An 18560-nucleotide genomic window follows, 5' to 3' on the forward strand; every position below is an offset into this window, starting at 1 on the left:
TTCTGTGCCCTTTACTTGCTTTACCAAAGACATACAAATGAACATACAGGACAAAAAGAAAAGAAAAACAGCAATAAATAAATAAATATATAGGGAAAAAACTATTTCCTGGAGTTCATTTCAATAATAATATTATTTTGTATGATCAGATGCACATGGGAATTGTGCCTTTCTGTTCCTTCCCTAAGAGTTGTCCCCCTTTGGTCTCATTGTGTGTGACTGGCCTGGCTTTTTTAAATGTTGGAGCTAAGTGTCATATCTCATGCCTGTAATCCTAGCTACTCTAGAGGCCGAGATCAGGAGGACTGAAACTTGAGATTAGCCTCTGACCAAAAAAGTTAGTATAAATAGAGGAATTTCAGTTTAGGCTGGGCCTGATCCTCAGATCTCAGCTTCCTAACTAGCTAGGATTACAGGTACAAGCCACTGCTACCTTGCTTGGTTTTTTGTTTGTTTGGTTGGTTGTTTTTTTTTTTTTTTTTTTTTTTTGTGATGGGGCTTGAACTCTGGGCCTGGGCACTGTCCCCCAGCTCTTCAGTTCAAGGTTAGCACTGTACCACTGGAGCCACCGCTCCACTTCTGGTTTTCTGGTGTTTCATTGGACATAAGAGTCTCACAGACTTTCTTTCCCCGGGCTGGCTCTGAACCTTGATCTTCAGATCTCAGCTTCCTGTGTAGCTAGGGTTACAGGTGTTGATCCACCAGCGCCCTGCCTGTGTGGCTTTTACACAGTTTCTAAAAACCACGTACTAAAGACTAGGAAACTCCACTGCTAGAATTTTCTTTGTAGTAAGTACAGAATTCCTTTGCAACCACATACTTCATTTGTAGGGTCATGTTTTGGCATGTCAGTTTTGCTTGACTCAATTAATTGGGGCGCACACGTGCACACACGCACACGCGCATGTGTGCGCGCGTGCACTCACACACACACACACACACACACACACACACACACACAGGAGAATGCTTAGTTCTTTGCCAGGCCCCAGTAACAGCACTGAGGAGGCCTCTCTGGGAGTCTTGGCTGGCATCTTAACTGTTAGGGAAGTCTAAAGTAAACGGGGCTCCTTCAAGGCAAGCACGCCCTCTGCTTGGCCTGTGCCATCCAGAGTCTGGTACAGGCATACCATACCTATTGGGTGATTGAGTGAAAGCATAAGCAAGCCAACACGCATGACCCCGGAAGTGTTTACAGGTGTTGATCATTTAAATCTAACTTCTACATATGAGAGAAAACATGCAAACAGTGTAACAAAATAGCAGGAAACTGAACCATGTTTTGTCCGGGTGGGAGGAGGAGAGGAAGGGAGAGAAGGGAGAAGAATGCAGTCATACACATGCAGTGTACACATGTGAGCAGGGAACCAGGAAATGGGGTGGGGGGGGTCAGGAGAGGTGGGGGGAACCATGGACGGGGTGATACACTGATCAAGAAGCATTGTACTCATAATCTGACATGTTGAGCTGGAACCCCTTGGTACAACTACTTAAAGATAATATGTTTTAAACTCTGCCCCTCACGGTGCGTTCAGGAGCGAGCAAGGAGCTGCCTGCCGCCCCTGGTGAGCCAGCTGGCCAGCGCTGAGCACTCATCCCACCACCTCCTCCTGCTGGAGATCAAAAGCATCACCGACACCTTCTCCTCCATCCTCGGCCCCCACAGCAGAGACATCTTTCGCATGAGCAACAGCTTCGCCACCATCGCCAGGCTCCTCTCGCGACAACTGGGAACTGCCAAGGCAGAAGGCAGCAGGTGAGCAGAGACCTGCTGGGCCCCAGGCCCACGCCAGGGAGAGGCTGGGCACATGCAGACTGACCCCTGGCAGCAGACTCCTCTTCCCATGGGCTGGGGCGCCCCAAGGAAGGCCAAGCCCACATCCAAGCAGAGAGAAACTTCTAGATCAGCTGGGTCATATGCCAGAACTTTACTACCTACTCGATAAAAGATGTGCAGGATACGGTAAAGTAGTAAGAGTGTAGTACAATAGTCATGCTCTTCAACACTTCTTCATTTCTTCAGCAAGCATTTGATAAGTACTTATTATGCACCAGGTACACAATACGTGAAGAGACTGAACATATTCTCGCCTTTGCTTGTTAATAAAGGAGATAAATAGTTAAATAATTAGAAAAATCTAACTTGACAGTAGTGGAAGGTTGTTGATGAAGTGGCTTCAAAGAACTTCAGGCATGCTGAATGGAAGCCTCTTCCTCTGTCTGAAAGGGAGCTGAGATCAGACGAGACTTGGAGGAGGTGATGTTTAGAACTAAACGCAGACTGCATGTGCAGAAGCAGGTTTGTTTAAGACCTGTGTCACCGTGAGTGACTCGGGTGTAGGTTATGGGAAGGACAGCAACTGAAGACACTGCTTGTATCCTGTAGGCTATGCCATGTCTTCCTGAGCTCCTAAGCATGGTGGGATGTGCTCAGAGCCCATTGCTCTGGTCTCTGGCCTCCTTGCGTAAACTGTCTTGAGGAGAATCAGCTAGGAGTCAGGGGAGATAGGGAGGGACATGACGGTGTCCGCGGGTGTGAGTTGTGAGGAGGTGGTGGGTGAGCCAGCAGTAGTCTGGCTGTGCCAAAACCAGGGCCACCTGAATCCAAGGATGGAATTGATGCCTGGCAGTAGCTGGGGCTTTGGAAAAACAAGGGAGACCTTGCAAAAGAGAGGGAGGGTGGGAGGGAGGGAGGGGAAAGAGGAAGGAAAGGAAGAGGGAGGGAGGAAGGAAGGAAGGAAGGAAGGAAGGAAGGAAGGAAGGAAGGAAGGAAGGAAGGAAGGAAGGAAGGAAAGAAAGGAAGGAAGGAAGGGAGGAAGGGAGGGAGGGAAAGGAAAGGCAGAAGGAAGGAGAGGAGGAAGGGAAGGAGGGAAGAAGAGAAGAAAAGAGAGGAAGGAAGGAGAAGGAAAGGAGAAGGAAGGAACTAAAAACAGAAAGGAAGGAGGGAAGGGGAAGAGAGGTGGGAAAGAAGGAAGTGAAATGTGGAGTGCAGGGCCGTGGGGCTGTGCCTGGGTGACAGGTTGTGCCTGTGTAAGCCCCACCCCACCCCCCAGTAATTCCACCCCCAGCACCACACAATAAAAAGGTGAAGGTCACCCCTCACCCCGCCACCCTATATCCATTCAAAACACTTCTCAGCCTGCACCCCCTCTCCCTGTCAGTCTCCATCTAATGGATGCTAATCAAGGGGCAGGAGCCTCCAACCCATTGTATGGCTGCTCAACCCCTTTGGTGGGTTGCTAGGGTTTCTCTTCCATCATCCCCCCCCCACCTCCATGGCTGTCACAGAGACCATTGAGTCCCAGTCATTTCCATCTGTACCCCCAAGACAGAAAGGTCTATACTTTTGTCTACAGCACACAGCAAAACCTGATCCTTACAATTAAAGAGGGAAAGAATAAGCGACGAGATGTAGAAGGGAATTAAAGATGATAAAATACAAAACAACATGTCATCTCATTTACAAATATGACAGTAGCTCAGCAGGCCAGATTTTTAGACCTGAGGCCAAAACTATTGGAGTGTTCAAAGAAAGCCCATTAGCCTCCCAGAGAGAATGAGAAAACAAGCAGTGAACTTTCTTTGTGCCAAATGTTGCTGAATAGAACAGTTTCTCAAGCTGCAGCAGGTGAGAATGTGTTTTTCCTGTTGCTCCATTCTAACAAGTGTTTATTTATAGCTAAGTAAAATGTGTGTCCAGACATACTGGACATTGAAAATGTCACAACGACCCCCCCACAACCCTAGATGACCAATATATACTAGTGGAAGTATTTATTAAAAACAAAAATCACCTTGTAATAAAGAAATAACCAACAGACACTAAGTCACAGGACAGCCAGGGCAGAGCATTTGGACTTTGAAATTAATTCTGGAGAAACAAAAGGGTGCAGCCGCCTTTGTGGATTGCCAAGATGGGGAGGAGGGAGGGACTTGCCCCACCTGAGGCTGAACAAATCCTATAGAGCCTGCTGGGTGGTCTTTAGCCATCCCCTGTTTGCCAAGGCCAGGAAGGAGAGCGTGGCGCCTGGCTGCCACTGGGTGAATGGCCGACACCAGTGTGCTGCTATAGTCAGGCACTGAGAGCAATTTGCTGTAAGTTTTAGGAGATCAAGCCCAGACCCCAAATGGGCTTGGGAACTGTGAGGAATGGAAACTGTGGACAGAGAGAGATAGGGAAGTAAACGAGAAACCGGAAAAGAGAGTGAGACAAGATGAGGAAACAAGAGGACAAGGACAGAGGAGTAATGCTCCAGCCTCGCTCCCTAAACTGTTGACTGGGCTAGATGATAGATAGATAGATAGATAGATAGATAGATAGATACATACATACATACATACATACATACATACATACATACATACATACATACATACATACGATAGATGATAATGACAGACATGATAATGAACATGATAGACAGATACACACATAAATACATACATAAGTACTTATGATAGAAGATAATGACAGATGTGAGAGGTAGATACATAGATAGATATGTAGATAGACAGATGCATAGATATGTAGATAGATACATACATACATAGTTATGATGATAATGTTGACATGATAGACACATGGATAGATACATAGATATGATAGATGATAGTGATATGATAATGATAGGATAGATAGATATAGAATACATAGGGTGGACAGACAGACAGACAGACAGACAGACATAGATTCATTAGAGAAATTACACATAAGAACTCCCACTTATGGGGCTGGGAAGGTGGCTCAGTGGTAGAGCGCTTGCCTTGCATACATGAGGCCCTTAGTTCAATTCCCCAGCACCACATAAGGAAAAAGAAAAAAAGCCAGAAGTGGCGCTGCAGCTCAAGTGGTAGAGCGCAAGCCTTGAGCTGAAGAGCTGAGGGACAGCGCCCAGGCCCAGAGTTCAGGCCTCACGACCGGACCCAAAATAAAAACTCCCACTTTTTCAGGCAAGCCATGTGTACACAGGAGAATTCGGATTCCTTGTGAGTGGGGTAATGCACATGGTGGGTTCAGGACGTCATAAGCACCATGGGTGCTCTGATTAGTGTGGTCCCTGCCTAGGACAAGCTGACCATGACGCTACCCAACAAAGCTGCTTTTCAGAATGAGTTTTCTAAGGAAGGGGTGTATCTTGAGATGTTACCTACATACAAAGAAAAATGGAACAGCCCTGTGTGTTCCTCCCTTGTCCGTGGTCCCCACTTCGTTTTTGGCCCCTCTGGGAGCCGCAGGATTAAGTCTGGTGAGAGGCTCTGCTTAGGCTCCCCAGGGATTCATTTGTCCCCTGGCCATCCTCCTCCAGTGGGCCAGCCAGCACTGTGGGCTAGTATGAATTCATTCATTAGCCAGCAGGAGCTGTAGGCTCCGCCATAGCGATGGGCTGGGTGAGGCCAGGGCTGCTCTGCAGCGTGTGGGCAGAGGATGTGGGCAGCCTGCTTCAGAGGGAGGGTGCCCGGCTGCTCCCCCCTGGGGAATAGGGGGAGAGGGCAGAGCCCTTCCATGGAATGGGGCTGAAAACTGGTGACCAAGGGAACTGCACCTGGGACCCCATTTCCACACAGCCCAGACTTCTAGACAGGAAGATGACCAGGAGTTCAGCCCTCTCCCACTAGTGAGGGGTGGGGGACGGGGTCCAGCGGCTTGGTATTTCAGCCCGACCTGCCCCCCACCATGGTCCTTGTTCTTTCTGTCATCTGTCATGTTTGGATTTTATTTTCTACTGTGATGTCATGATTTTATATTCTGATAGGGGATTTCTGAACATCTTCTCAGTTTGGGTAACAAGAAGGTGCATAATTCCTTTCTCCAGTCTTATGGGGAACGCTTAGTGACTTAAGACTCCACTCTGTTGACCCAGAGAGACCAGGATAGGGTCATTCTTCCTGGGAACTAGTCTTCCTAGTCACCATAGGAGGCGTGACTTATTCCTGCAGTAAACTAGGAGAAGCCCTGGGGCTGGAGGACCAGATGGAGTGAGTGAGGTGGGGAGCACATTCCCTCCACTGCCCGGCTGACCTGCAGCCAGCGCCACATCTCTGCTCTTCCCCTCCTCCGGCTTACAGGGACCCGCTCACCCAGCTGTGTGAGAAATCATTCCTGCACTGTGGCTCTGTTCCACGTCTCCCAGTGCAGGCCTGAAACCCCAAAGAGTACCTAGTACCAAGCACTCTCTCAATAGATAGATAGATAGATAGACAGACAGACAGACAGACAGACAGACAGACAGACAGACAGACAGACAGACAGATAGATAGATAGATAGATGATATATTATAGAGGAAAGATCAATATGTGATAGAGATAGACAGATGATAGAGGGATAATAGATGATAGAGAGGTAGATGATAGAGCTAGATCTATGGATAGATAGATATATGGTAGAGGGATAATAGATGATAGAGAGAAGATAGATAAGTAGAAGATACACAATAGAAGAAAGATAGGTTGTGGGGGAAAGATAGGTGATAGAGATGGATGATACAGGGATGATAAAGAGATGATAGAGCAATAGATAGGGATAGATAATGGATAAGTGGATGATAGAGAAAATATAGATGATAAAGAGATAGACAGACAGACAGACAGAGTTTTTTCCAATACACATATGCCTGTGATAAACTTCATATTATTAACTTGGAAACAGTTGGAATAAACCATAAGTAAAAATACAATAGACCAAAATTATGACCTCCTACTACAATGGAAGCTATCTGAGCCTGGTCTCTCTGGCCCTGTCAGAATATCTTACTGGAATGCCTTTTGCTTTTTCCCTTCACTATGAAGTGAAGGGGAGGGAGGCGGAGCTTAACTGCTCTTAAAGGTAGACACAAAGTAGCTAGCAGGCGATGACCTACACCGCACAGGTATCCTGGGCTAGGGACATTTCTTGTCCCTGGTGAGGTGGAGCAGGGTACCAGATTTCATTATGCTTCTCAAAAGGGTGTATAATTTTAAACAAATGAATTGCTTCTGGAATTTTCCATTGAACATCATGGGCCACTCTAACCCCAGAAAACAAACTTCAAAAAAGTGAAGCACACATGCCCTCAAGTTCTTGTGAGCATCCACGTTTTGTTCTGGGAGCGCATGGAGGTACGACTCAGACCAGCACCCCGCGTACACAGTTTCAAACCCGAATGCAGCAGAGTGAGTGCAGACACTGAAGCCAGAAAACGTGCATTTGGAAACACCTGCAGCGACTCGTGTTGCTGCCACGTGCAGCGCTCACGCAGGTTTTGCCTTCTGTATTTCCACGCTGCAGACAGCTGAGCACCTGCGTGACACAAAATTGGCCCTTCCTTGTACAAGGCTTAATACTTTCGCCTAGTTGTAGGAAGTCCCTCTCATGATGTACAATTGTTCCAAAGTCAGACTTGCAGTGCCATGGGACCCGCCTCCCTCGGTCAGCACACGAAGCAGCCCCCCAGTGAAGGCAGAGTGCTCTCTGCTCCTGGGGTTTGAGCAGGCACCACCTGTCTTCCAGACTTCACTTTGCCTGCACACACCTCCCTCTGTAGGGTCCACAGTAGGAAGCAAACAACTCGGATTTTCCCACTTGAATTTTTCTCTCTCTGTGGCCTCACTGTCCAATCTATTACCTCGTGTGATGCTTTTAGAAACCCAGCAATGCAATCATGAGCACCACTTTAATTTAACAAAAATGAGGATTGAGTGATTTGCCCTTGCACAAATAAACTGCACATGGGAGCTGTGGGTGGGGTCTTGGCACCCTCGGGTTAGGAGCAGCCCGTGTCTGCACGTCATCTCTTCCATTTTGTTGTGCTGGCTTGTTTTCTTGCAAAGATGGAGATTGAACCTAGGCCTCGTGCGAAAAACAAGCCCTGAGGTCCCAGCTCTTCTAGAAGATTCAGGTGGATAGGTAAACTGAGGAGGCAGTGCTTCTCAGAGAAATGCTACCCCAGGCAGGCCCACACTCGGACCCCGGGGTGAGGGCACATTTGCCCATCTCTGCTCTTACCTACTGAGTGATCAGAGACAGAAGACCGTGCCTGGGCCCTCGGTCATTGCATCCTCCTTCTCCCACAAGTTTCCCTCTGCACAAGCACAGGTTCTGGACACACAGCTGTAAGCCAACATTGTCAGATATTAACTCAGGTCATTCGTCTTTGATTTGGGAGCCAGTCTCTCCACTCCTGCCAGCCTTATAGTCTCATCTCTCAGTTTAGGGAGAGCAGGAAGCTACCCAAGGGCCAACTTGTTTCTCATGAGAGGGAGGGGGGTGGTTATTAGCCTTCTCCCCACCCACCCCTCACCCTGGTCATCCCTAGAGGTAATTGTTTAAACTTTACTTTGGCAACTGAGACCAGAAACCATTCAGACTGGAAATCATCGGAACCTCTTGTCATGTGGTGTGTTGAGTTAAGGCCAAGTTAATATTGAGGAGATTATAGAACTCTGGCAACGTTTTCTGTAAAATTACCTCTGGAGTTAGAAGTGACAAATGGAAAAGAAATAGCAGCCCCTGCCTGGGCCCAACCCACGGGCCGGAGCCCCACAAATAAACATCCACAGGGCTGTGGCTCCACCGGCAATTGTACATTCATGACGCATTCCCTTCTTTGGAAGAGGAGCAGGAGAATTTGTTTATCTCTGGAAAGCATCTCTGTTTTCAAAGAGTCATTTATCATCCTCTATTCTCTCTCTTTCTGTCTGTCTGTCTGCCTCTCATTCTCTCTCCTCTCTCTCCCTCTCTTTCTCTCTCATATCTTTTTTTTTTTTTTTGTCGGTCGTGGGGCTTGAACTCTGGGCCTGGGCGCTGTCCCTCAGCTCTTCAGCTCAAGGCAAGCGCTCTACCACTTAAGCCACAGCACCACTTCTGATTTTCTAGTGGTTTATTGGAGATTAGAGTCTCACAGACTTTCCTGCCCTGCTGGCTTTGAACTGTGATCCTCAGATCTCATCCTCCTGAGTAGCTAGGATTACAGGCGTGAGCCACCAGCGCCTGGCTTCTCTCTCATATTTTGGGGCTTCAGCTCTGGGCCTGGGCACTGTCCCTGAGCTCCTTTTCGCTCCAGGCTTGTGATCTACCACTTGAGCTACAGCACCACTTCCATCTTTTTCTGTGATTAACTGGAGATTAGAGTCTCTGGGACTTTCCTGCCTGAGCTGGCTTTGAACCACAATCCTCAGATCTCAGCCTCCTAAGTAGCAGAATTATAGGCATAAGCCATGGGGTACCTAGCTCTCTATTCTGTTTTAAAAGTAAGAAGAGCCGGGCGTTGGTGGCTCACGCCTGTAATCCTAGCTACTCAGGAGGCTGAGATCTGAGGATCGCGGTTCAAAGCCAGCCCGGGCAGGAGAGACCGTGAGACTCCTATCTCCAATAAACCACCAGAAAACCGGAAGTGGCGCTGTAGCTCAAGTGGTAGAGCGCATGCCTTGAGCCAAAGAGCTGAAGGACAGTGCCCAGGCCCAGAGTTCAAGCCCCATGGCCGACCAAAAAAAAAAAAAGTAAGAAGAGGAGGGGCTGAGGAAGTATAACGCAGATCCTTTCATCTATAGTTTCCTAACCTTCTAATCATTAGCATTAAAATTGGACCTACCTCTGGCTATGGCTGAGTGCATGCAGGGGGCTGATCCACAGCCACAGAAAGGTCTCTTTGAACCATCCTGAGACTTCTGGCTGCTGCTGGCTCTCCACTGTCCCCCTGCTCCTGACTTCTGTGTTCTATGAGGCTCCAGATAACAAAAACCAAGGACAGAGAGAATTCTACTCAACAGAGCCTCTCGTCAGCCTCATGTCTGCAGACCATTTCTTTGGCGAAGACATTTTATTGTTGCATCTTCACTCTTTCTTATCACCTGGGGAATGGGCCATGCTCCTGGGCCTCTGCCTCGGGAACAGGAGGCAGGGCGGAGGGGAGGGCGGCTGACTTCCAACACCACCGCTTGCTCACTTCCTCTACACGCTGTATAGACACAGGAACAGAGCAGAGATATGCTTCCTGCCTGCCCAGAAGCAGGGTTTATCTCAGACCTCACAATTTTTTTTTTTTTTTTTTGGTTGGTCGTGGGGCTTGAACTCTGGGCCTGGGCGCTGTCCCTCAGCTCTTCAGCTCAAGGCGAGCGCTCTACCACTTGAGCTACAGCGCCACTTCTGGTTTTCTGGTGGTTTATTGGAGATAGGAGTCTCACGGTCTCTCCTGCTCGGGCTGGCTTTGAACCGCGATCCTCAGATCTCAGCCTCCTGAGTAGCTAGGATTACAGGTGTGAGCCACCAGCGCCCGGCAGACCTCACAATTTAAAACACCTGAAAGCCACTTGAATTTCAGAGAGAAAAGTTTTTGTGGTTTTACCATAATTTTAGCATAGAAAAATACATCTTTAGGATGTCCCTACAAGGGAACATACAAAAGTAGTGACAAATATTGATCAACAACAACATTTAAAATATACAAAATACTTTTGTTTTATAAAAATAAATAGGTATGGTTAGATCCTGTAACCTGTTAATACCTTTGCTCTGAGGGAGATGACTTAATGAGCACCTAGTGGTTTATCAACTCTACCATAAGCCAGGTGCCAGCAGCTCACTCCTGTAAGAGCTGGTATGGTCCCCACTGAAGGGCCAAGCCAGACATACCTACAACACCGCCTCTCACCAAAGCTGGAGGTGCTGATGCAGAGCCTCATCCCTGCCATGATGGGAAGCATAAAATAGGTGGATCATAATCCAAGCTTGGGCCTGGGCAAAGAGTGAGATCCTACTCAAAATAACCAGTGCAATAAAAGGCTGGACACATGGCTCAGCAGTAGTTCAAGGCCCTGAGTTTAAAGCCCAGTATTGAAAAAAAAAAGGAAACAAAAACTCTGCTATAGAACTACTCTGTTTGGAACTACTAATACCATTTATGGAATATCTCCTTTCCCCAACATCTTCAATTTTAGACTTTTCTTGCTTTAAGGATAAGCTACACTAATTTCTTTAAAATTAACAAAGCTGGGAACTTACAGATCCACATGAGGTTTCCTTCTCTCAATTTTAGTACAAATATATCAGCACATGTAAACTTGCTAGATAATATGTGATGTGAATTGCATGCCATATTTTTGGAGCATTCTCAAATCAGAATATAGTAGAATAGTCAAATAGTAGAGTAGTCTTAAATACTTCACCATGTATTTCTAGTACAAAGTGGACCGAAACACCAATGTTCCCCAATTCTTTGAGCATAAGTTATATACAAGCAATTTTGAAGCTCTATGTCTCTAATGGAAACTCAATAAATACTTGATAAATGGGCAATAAGATACTATCACCCAGCAAAAACCTAGCTCTGAATAAAAGGCAGTTAACTCAAGAATGTCGCCACTCTGAAGGCGGAATGTGACCATCATCTAACTTTCTGTTCCTTTAGGATAAAAACCAGCTCTGATGTTGCATTTCCTGAGAAACTGGGGGAAGCCAAACTCACAGCAGCTGGAAATAAAGACGATGAAAAGCTGCAGGTGAAAATCCAGGCCTTTGAAAAGAAAATGAATGCCTCCATCAATAGCTCCGGCTCTATCAGGCGATACAGTTTGGGCCATATTTGCAAGGAAGAAAGAAAAAGCATGAGATTCAACAGGTATGAATTTTATTCAGCTCATTATTTAAAGCATGCACTTCATGTTTGCTATTGGTTCTGTTATTCATGGTGTTGGGGAATACTTTTTTTTTTTGTCAGTTGTGGGGCTTGAACTCAGGGCCTGGGTGCTGTCCCTGAGCTTCTTTATGCTCAAAGCTAACACTCTACCACTTGAGCCACAGTCCACTTCTGGTTTTTGAGTGGCTAATTGGAGATAAGAATCTCACCCGGACTTTTCTGCCACAGCTGGCTTCAAACTGAAATCCTTAGCTCTCAACCTCATGGGTAGCAAGGATTATAAGTGTGAGCCACAGCACCTGACTGGGGGTACTTTTTATGCATCTATTACCACCCAAAGTTCTGCACTTTTGTGGGTGAAGTATTAACCATAATGTTATCCAAGTTCATTACTTTAATTGGGTAATACAAAGGAAAGACAAACCTATGGGTTTTTTTATACCTTTTGAATATAGGCATATGTCAATTTTGTTTTTGTTTTTGTTGGTTCTAGGGCTTGAACTCAGGGCCTAGGCATGACCTTGAGCACCTTTCGAAGCTAGTGCTCTAACACTTTAAGCTATTAGCACCACTTCCGGTTTTGTGGTGGTTAGTTGGAGATAAGAGTCATGCTGACTTTTCTGCCCATGCTAGCTTTGAGCCAGCCGCAGTCCTCAGATCTCAGCCTCCTGAATAGCTAAGATTACAGATCATTAGTCACAGGCACCCAGCTACATATGCCAATTTTGAGAATGATTGCCAACAGCTTCTCTTGACATCTGGTGAAAAATCAGAAGTAAAACTAGAAAAAGAGCCAGGTACTGGCAGCTCATGCCTAGAATCCTAGCTACTCAGGAGGCTGAGATCTAAGGATGGAAATTTGAAGCCAGGACAAGCAGGAAAGTAAGTTGAGACTCTTCTCTTCAATTAACCACCAAAAAGCTGGAAGCAGAGCAGTGGTTCACTAGCCTTGAGCAACAAAGCTCAGGGACAGTGCCCAGGCCTTGTGTTCAAACCCCAGAACTAACATTGAAAAATAAATTAGAAAAAGAATAAAAATATATAAAGTCTACAATTTCAGAGCCAGTTTTGCCATGAAATTGACTTTTAAATCTTGCTTTTGGGATGATTGAGATTTTCAAAGATAGGATTTATTACATCATGGGGGGGGGGGTGGTCAATGAATCATTCGCCTCCCTGGAGGCAGTAAATATTTGTCCTTGTGTTAAGATTTCTTTTCCTTTGCAGGGTGTGATAACCAGACTTGTTTAACTGTAGGGCCTTCTGTCTCATAGGTCCAGAAGTTTGGCTCTGCACACCCTGCTCTTGAAGGGTGTGAGCTCGGATGACGGGGAGGAGGAGGAAAGGACTGAGCCTCCCACCAGCCTCTCCCTGTCAGAGATAAACCCACGGGGCCACGGGAGTGACATGCTGGCCCTGGAGACTGACACCCACAGGCCACCACTAAGAAACCCCTCGGCTTCACACCCAACCATTGCACAGATAGAATCAGAGAATCTGACAGACACAGTGCAAGGGAAGTCTCAGGAAGCAACTCCAGGGGCCACCACGAGTCCTGCAGAATATCAAGATAAGCTCTACCTGCATCTGAAGGAAAACCTTAGCGCCGTGAAGGCCTATGCCCTGGAAATCGCCAGGAAGGTCCCCATTCCCGATCAGTGCACCATTGAAGGTAAGGAATCCCACCGACCCATCCATCCACCCATCCATCAATCCATCCATTGTCCCAAGCTTGAGAAATTCCACATGGTCAAGAAAATGCAGGAAATGCAAACCACATGAATGTGGTACAGTTTAGCAAAGTGGATTCTTTTGAAAGCATTCCACTATCTTAATTACTTTTGTTGTTGTTTATAAAATTCTTCATCCTTCAGCTGGTCATTTGAACCTACTTGGGAGCATCAGGCCACTGACAGATTTTTACAATCATGATAAGTTGTTTCTAGTTACATATCTCCAGTGTGCATAAAAATCCTGGAAAGAATCTGGGCACCAGTGGCTCATACCTATAATCCTAGCTACTCAGGAGGCTGAGATCCGAGGATTTTGGTTTAAAGCCAGCCCAGGCAGGAAAGTCCTCTGGGACTCTCATTTCCAATTAACCCCCCAAAATGAAGCTGAAAGTGGAGTTGTGACTCAGTGCTAGAGCACTAGCCTTGAGAACAAAAGCTCAGAAAAAGTACCTGGGCCCTGAGTTCAAGCCCAGGACTAGCACACACACACATACACACACACACACACACACACACACAGACACACACACACACACACACACACACACACACACACACACACACACACACACACACAAACATCCTGGAAAGAAGTCTGTGGCCTTCTAACAGGTACCTTTCATTGCTGATCATGAAGGAGGTGTTCACTGCTCAGCTCTGGCATTCCCGCCCTAACGCGACACAGATTCAAACACCCAGCAGGCACTCCATGAGCTCTTAGAGTTTAGATGACAGAAAGAAAATGGCAGCATCAGCCAGGCACCAGTGGCACACACCTGTAATCCTAGCTACTCAGGAGGCTGAGATTTGAGGATCACGGTTCAAAGCCAGCCTGGGCAAGGAAAGTCCGTGAGACTCTTATCTCCAATAAACCACTAGAAAACCAGAAGTGGCGCTGTGGCTCAAATGGTAGAGTGTTTGCCTTGAGCTGAGAAGCACAGGGATAGTGCCCAAGCCCAGAGTTCAAGCCCCATGACCAACAAAAAAAAAAAAAAAGAAAAGAAAATGGCAGCACCATGGTGGGGGTGGTATAGGAGCCAGTCAGCAAACCAAGGACACAGGGAAGGCAGGGTGCTAGGGACAGATTTCCCTTGAGGAACATAATTGAAGGTGGCATCTGAAAATAGTAGAGGAAGTGGCACCATGGCTCAAGTGGTAAAAGCACTAGCCTTGAGCTGAAGAGCTAAGAGATAGCGCTTAGGCTCAGAGTTCAAGCCCTATGACCAACAACAACAACAACAACAAAACACACACACAAAAATCTATTTTAGAATGAAAATAGTAGAATTTTAAGTCCTGACAGGATTAGTAAGCTGACAGTGTCTTGAGCAAAAGAAATCATTAGTAATATCAATCCTGTCTCTAATTACAACATGGCTATGTCTCATCACAGACTTGTTTTGTATTCTTTTATGTTTTAACTTTTCTTACCTGTATTGATAACAAGTTTCCTGGCAGTCTTTTTTTTTTCCTTTTTTTTTTAAATTGTGAAAATACTGTACAGAAGGGTTACAGTTACATGGGCAAGATAATGATCCTGGCAGTCTTACACGATGTGCCCTCATCCTGCCTCTGGGGAAAGGTGGTGATTTGAGAGGTGGGAGCTACCGTGACAGAAGACCCCAGGCAGGCTCACCCTTCTGACTGAACTGGCTTAGTGGATCAAAGGCCTCTTTGGCTCATTTGGACTTTCTCTGGTGATTCTTAGACCTGATCTTCTTTGCACACCGGCACAAAGGCCCTAGTACTGTGGCTGAGTTTGCTATCCATCACAGGCTACAGCCACGGTTCCCCTCCAGAGAAAAACACAGCCAAGAGAGCCATCCAGTTCATCCTCACCCGCGACTGACTCTCGGGGCTGGGTAGGAGAAGGGCTGTTTATTCTACTCTACTTTCTGCCTCCTATTCTACTTGGGGGAGGGGGGGGAGGGCGGGAGTGGATCTGCACCAATTGGAGGCTTGAACAGCTCATAATAACACCAGGTTCTTCAGCACCTCTGTGGAGAGCCTTGGCCCTTTCAAAACTGCAATAATTTGGTAAGGCTTCCTAAATTCTTCAGGAAAGGGCCAAAATGAAGGTAATATTGCTCCTAGCAAGTGCTGCTGTCATCTGAGCTTCACAGGAGATAGAGATGAGAAATGTCAGGGTTGCAGACCAGCCAGGGGCAAGAAAGTTCATGAGATAACCCCCTGCCACCTCAACAGAAAAAAGAAAAGAAAAGAAACGTTCGGATTGGCTGCGCATGCCTGTCATCCCAGCCATGGTGAGAGCAGAAGGAGGGGATGGTGGCCCAAGACAGCCAGACAAAGAGTGAGACCCTGCCCCAGAAGCAATCAGAGCAAAAGGGGCTACAGTGTGACTCGCGCGGTAGAGTACCTGGCTGGCAAGAAAGCCTTGCGTAGTAGTGCTCATATTCCAGATTTTATTATGATGGTGTAGTAATACCTATAATCAGTAAACCCATTCAGATGTACTCTTTAGAACTCCTTATTTTTCTAACTATCTATCTAAGGCACAAGTTGAAGAATCTAATGCAGGAGAGGCTGAGTGGAGGGGAATCTACAGCAAAGGTCAGGTTAAATACATTTCCATTTGCCAGAATAATTTGTGTGTTTGTGGGTTTACATTTGGCCCAACCTGTGAAAGGCTTGCTACAAAATAGGCTCCACTCTTGTGAGAATGTGGGCAAAAGTCTGCAGATAGTTCAAGCACTTGTTATAAACACTTCTTACTGCCTTGAATTATTTGGAGAGTCAAAATTAGTTGGTGACTCAAATAACTTGGTTTTTCCCCCCCAAAATAGTGAATGAATCCATCATCTTTCCTTTTGATACTGATATTTCTTATCAGGGATGACCTGGAACAGAGTGTATATTTTTTTAAGATGACATTTTGGGATTCATTCATATGTTTGCAATTTCCTGGGTAAGTCCTTGCATGGGGGATATGTGTGAGGGATGGAAGATTTATTTATATGACTCAACTGTCAATACATTCACCAAGAAAGGACACAGACTGGTGGCAGAGATTGTATAACTCATTGAGGGAAAGCCAAGGTCATCTGGTTGGTACAGTTTTGCTTCCTGTCATAAAATCACTCAGCACAGTAGGGTTCTGCTTCTTCCCTTCAAAACTTACTGGGATACGATTTGGGCTTAGAAATTGTGTTCTGTTTAAAGTAAGATTCATATAAAAGAAACTTATCTCATCTTTATTGATGAATCTATGCAAACAACTTAAGAAAAGAAAAAAGCAAAGTCATGTCTGCAACGTTTAAAGTTAAAGAGCTGCCAGTAGGATACAACCACAGAAAATAGTTCCACGTTGAGGCTGCTGTGTCTCTCTTACAAGAGTAATTAAAGGTTCACCAGATGCTGGTGGTGCTCACTTCTCTAGTCTTTGCTACTCAGAAGGCTGAGATCTGAGGATTGCAGTTTGAAGCCAATATGGGTAGACAAATGCGAGAGATTCATCAATTAACCAGCAAAACACTGGGAGTGGAACTGTGGCTCAAGTGGTAGAGCACCAGCCATGAGTGGAAAAAGCCAAATGAAAAAGCCACAAGGCCTTGAGTTCAAACCTCAGTGCTGGCATGAAGAAGAAGGAAGAGGAGGAGGAGGAGGAGCCTCAGTTCTGGCATGAAGAAGAAGGAAGAGGAGGAGGAGGAGGAGGAGGAGGAGGAGTAAAAAGAGAGGATGGGAGAGAGAGGAGGAGAAGACAGAAAGGAAAAGAAATAAAATTAAAGGGAAAAAAAAGAAATTCTCTTGACATTAGGCTTGTCCACATGAAAGGAAAAACTGGCCAGGCACCAGTGGCTCATGCCTATCATCCTAGCTACTCAGAAGGCTGAGATCTGAGGATCATGGTTCAAAGCCAGCCCAGGCAGGAAAGTCCATGAGACTCTTATCTCCAATAAACCACTGGAAAACTGGAAGTGGCACTGTGGCTCAAGTGGTAGAGCGCTAGCCTTGAGCTGAAGAGCTGAGGGACAGTCTTCTGGCCCAGAGTTCAAGCCCTATGACCAAAAAAAAAAAAAGAAAGAAAGAAAGAAAGGAGAGAGAGAAAGAGAGAGAGACAGAGAGAGAGGAGACAGAGACAGAGAGAGAGAGCTGAATTGGACTGTTTTGACCTACAAAAACAAAAGTTTTATAGGGTGCAGGCTGACACCCCATAATAAACGGTGCTGAGGGGCGAGGTGTTCAGAGCCAGGATGATGCCGTGGGGAGGCATGGGGACACAGCAGCCTCCCTAACCCAGCTGGCCACTTCTACCACTGATGCTGACCACGGAGGGACAGATGGGGCTGCAGGTGGCCCCTGCAAACCAGGCCAACCCCAGGTCTTCCTGCGGTTGGGTTGGGTGACATTTTGAACATAAAAATAGGCTGGTATTGCAAGTCAGTGTATCCTCCTGAGCCTGTAGGTCACTGGTTTGGTTTCCTGGGCTCAGGAAGTTCTGTGTTCCCGGAGCAGAGGCAGGCTCGGGGTTACTCTGCTTGATTGCTTTCAAACAAGACCGGGAGGACTGAGCGCATCTGACAAAAGGTGCCTTAAAATTCGGAATCATTGGTATTTGTTCATGTGAACAAAAATGATTGGAGGAAGAAAACAATGCGCACAATAGTAAAATAGAACTTTGAAAAACATAGACCATCACTAGAGTTCCATAAAAGCTTGTAGAAAAGCTTATAAAAAAGTTTTAAACCCTCCATCAGTGTTACTTTGGTTTACTTTGAAATATCTCTTCATTTGGAGGAAATACATTCCATCTGTCTAGACTATCAGTGAGCCTAATTCACAGAAAGCTAATTTTCAAGCTAAGAAGAAGGTCCTGTCTATAATCAGACTGTGTGAACTCGTTTATCTTGAAGTAAAGGTCACTATAAATACCAGGGGTCATTTTCATGCTCAATACAAATCCTTGTTGGCTATGGGTATGCGGTCCTACTGTCCCCAGCCTGTATGGCGACTGGGCTCCCCCCCCCCCCCCCCCGCCAATGCTGGTCCTCTCGTCCTTCTGGTCCAATTATGCCATCCACAGTGGGCTTCAAAGCCAACAGAAGCATGGCCAAGAAATAAGAGAGGGGAGGAGGAGGCACAGTCTATGGCCTGTAAGGAGATCAGGGGAGTCCCTTCCAGGGCCTGGGTTCTACTTCAGAAACCCTGCAGGGGCAGACATATTCCGGGCATGCTCAGGTCAGTCTCCCAGTTCAAAAG

General features: G+C 46.4%; 1 protein-coding gene across 10 annotated transcripts in view; it reads left to right on the plus strand.

The window, feature by feature from the left end:
* The window catches only part of Veph1 (ventricular zone expressed PH domain containing 1), a 144236-nt gene that overhangs the window by 66632 nt on the left and 59044 nt on the right, over positions 1–18560 (plus strand). For all 10 annotated transcript variants that reach the window (XM_070022872.1, XM_070022878.1, XM_070022879.1 and 7 more), the window contains exons 7-9: positions 1536–1756; positions 11383–11592; positions 12885–13282. In XM_070022872.1, the coding sequence (XP_069878973.1) occupies positions 1536–1756; positions 11383–11592; positions 12885–13282 (829 nt within the window). The remainder of the gene's footprint in view (positions 1–1535; positions 1757–11382; positions 11593–12884; positions 13283–18560) is intronic.

Source organism: Dipodomys merriami, unplaced genomic scaffold, assembly GCF_024711535.1.
Source record: "Dipodomys merriami isolate MVZ:Mamm:240054 unplaced genomic scaffold, mDipMer1.0.p SCAF_154, whole genome shotgun sequence".
NCBI lineage: Eukaryota > Metazoa > Chordata > Mammalia > Rodentia > Heteromyidae > Dipodomys > Dipodomys merriami.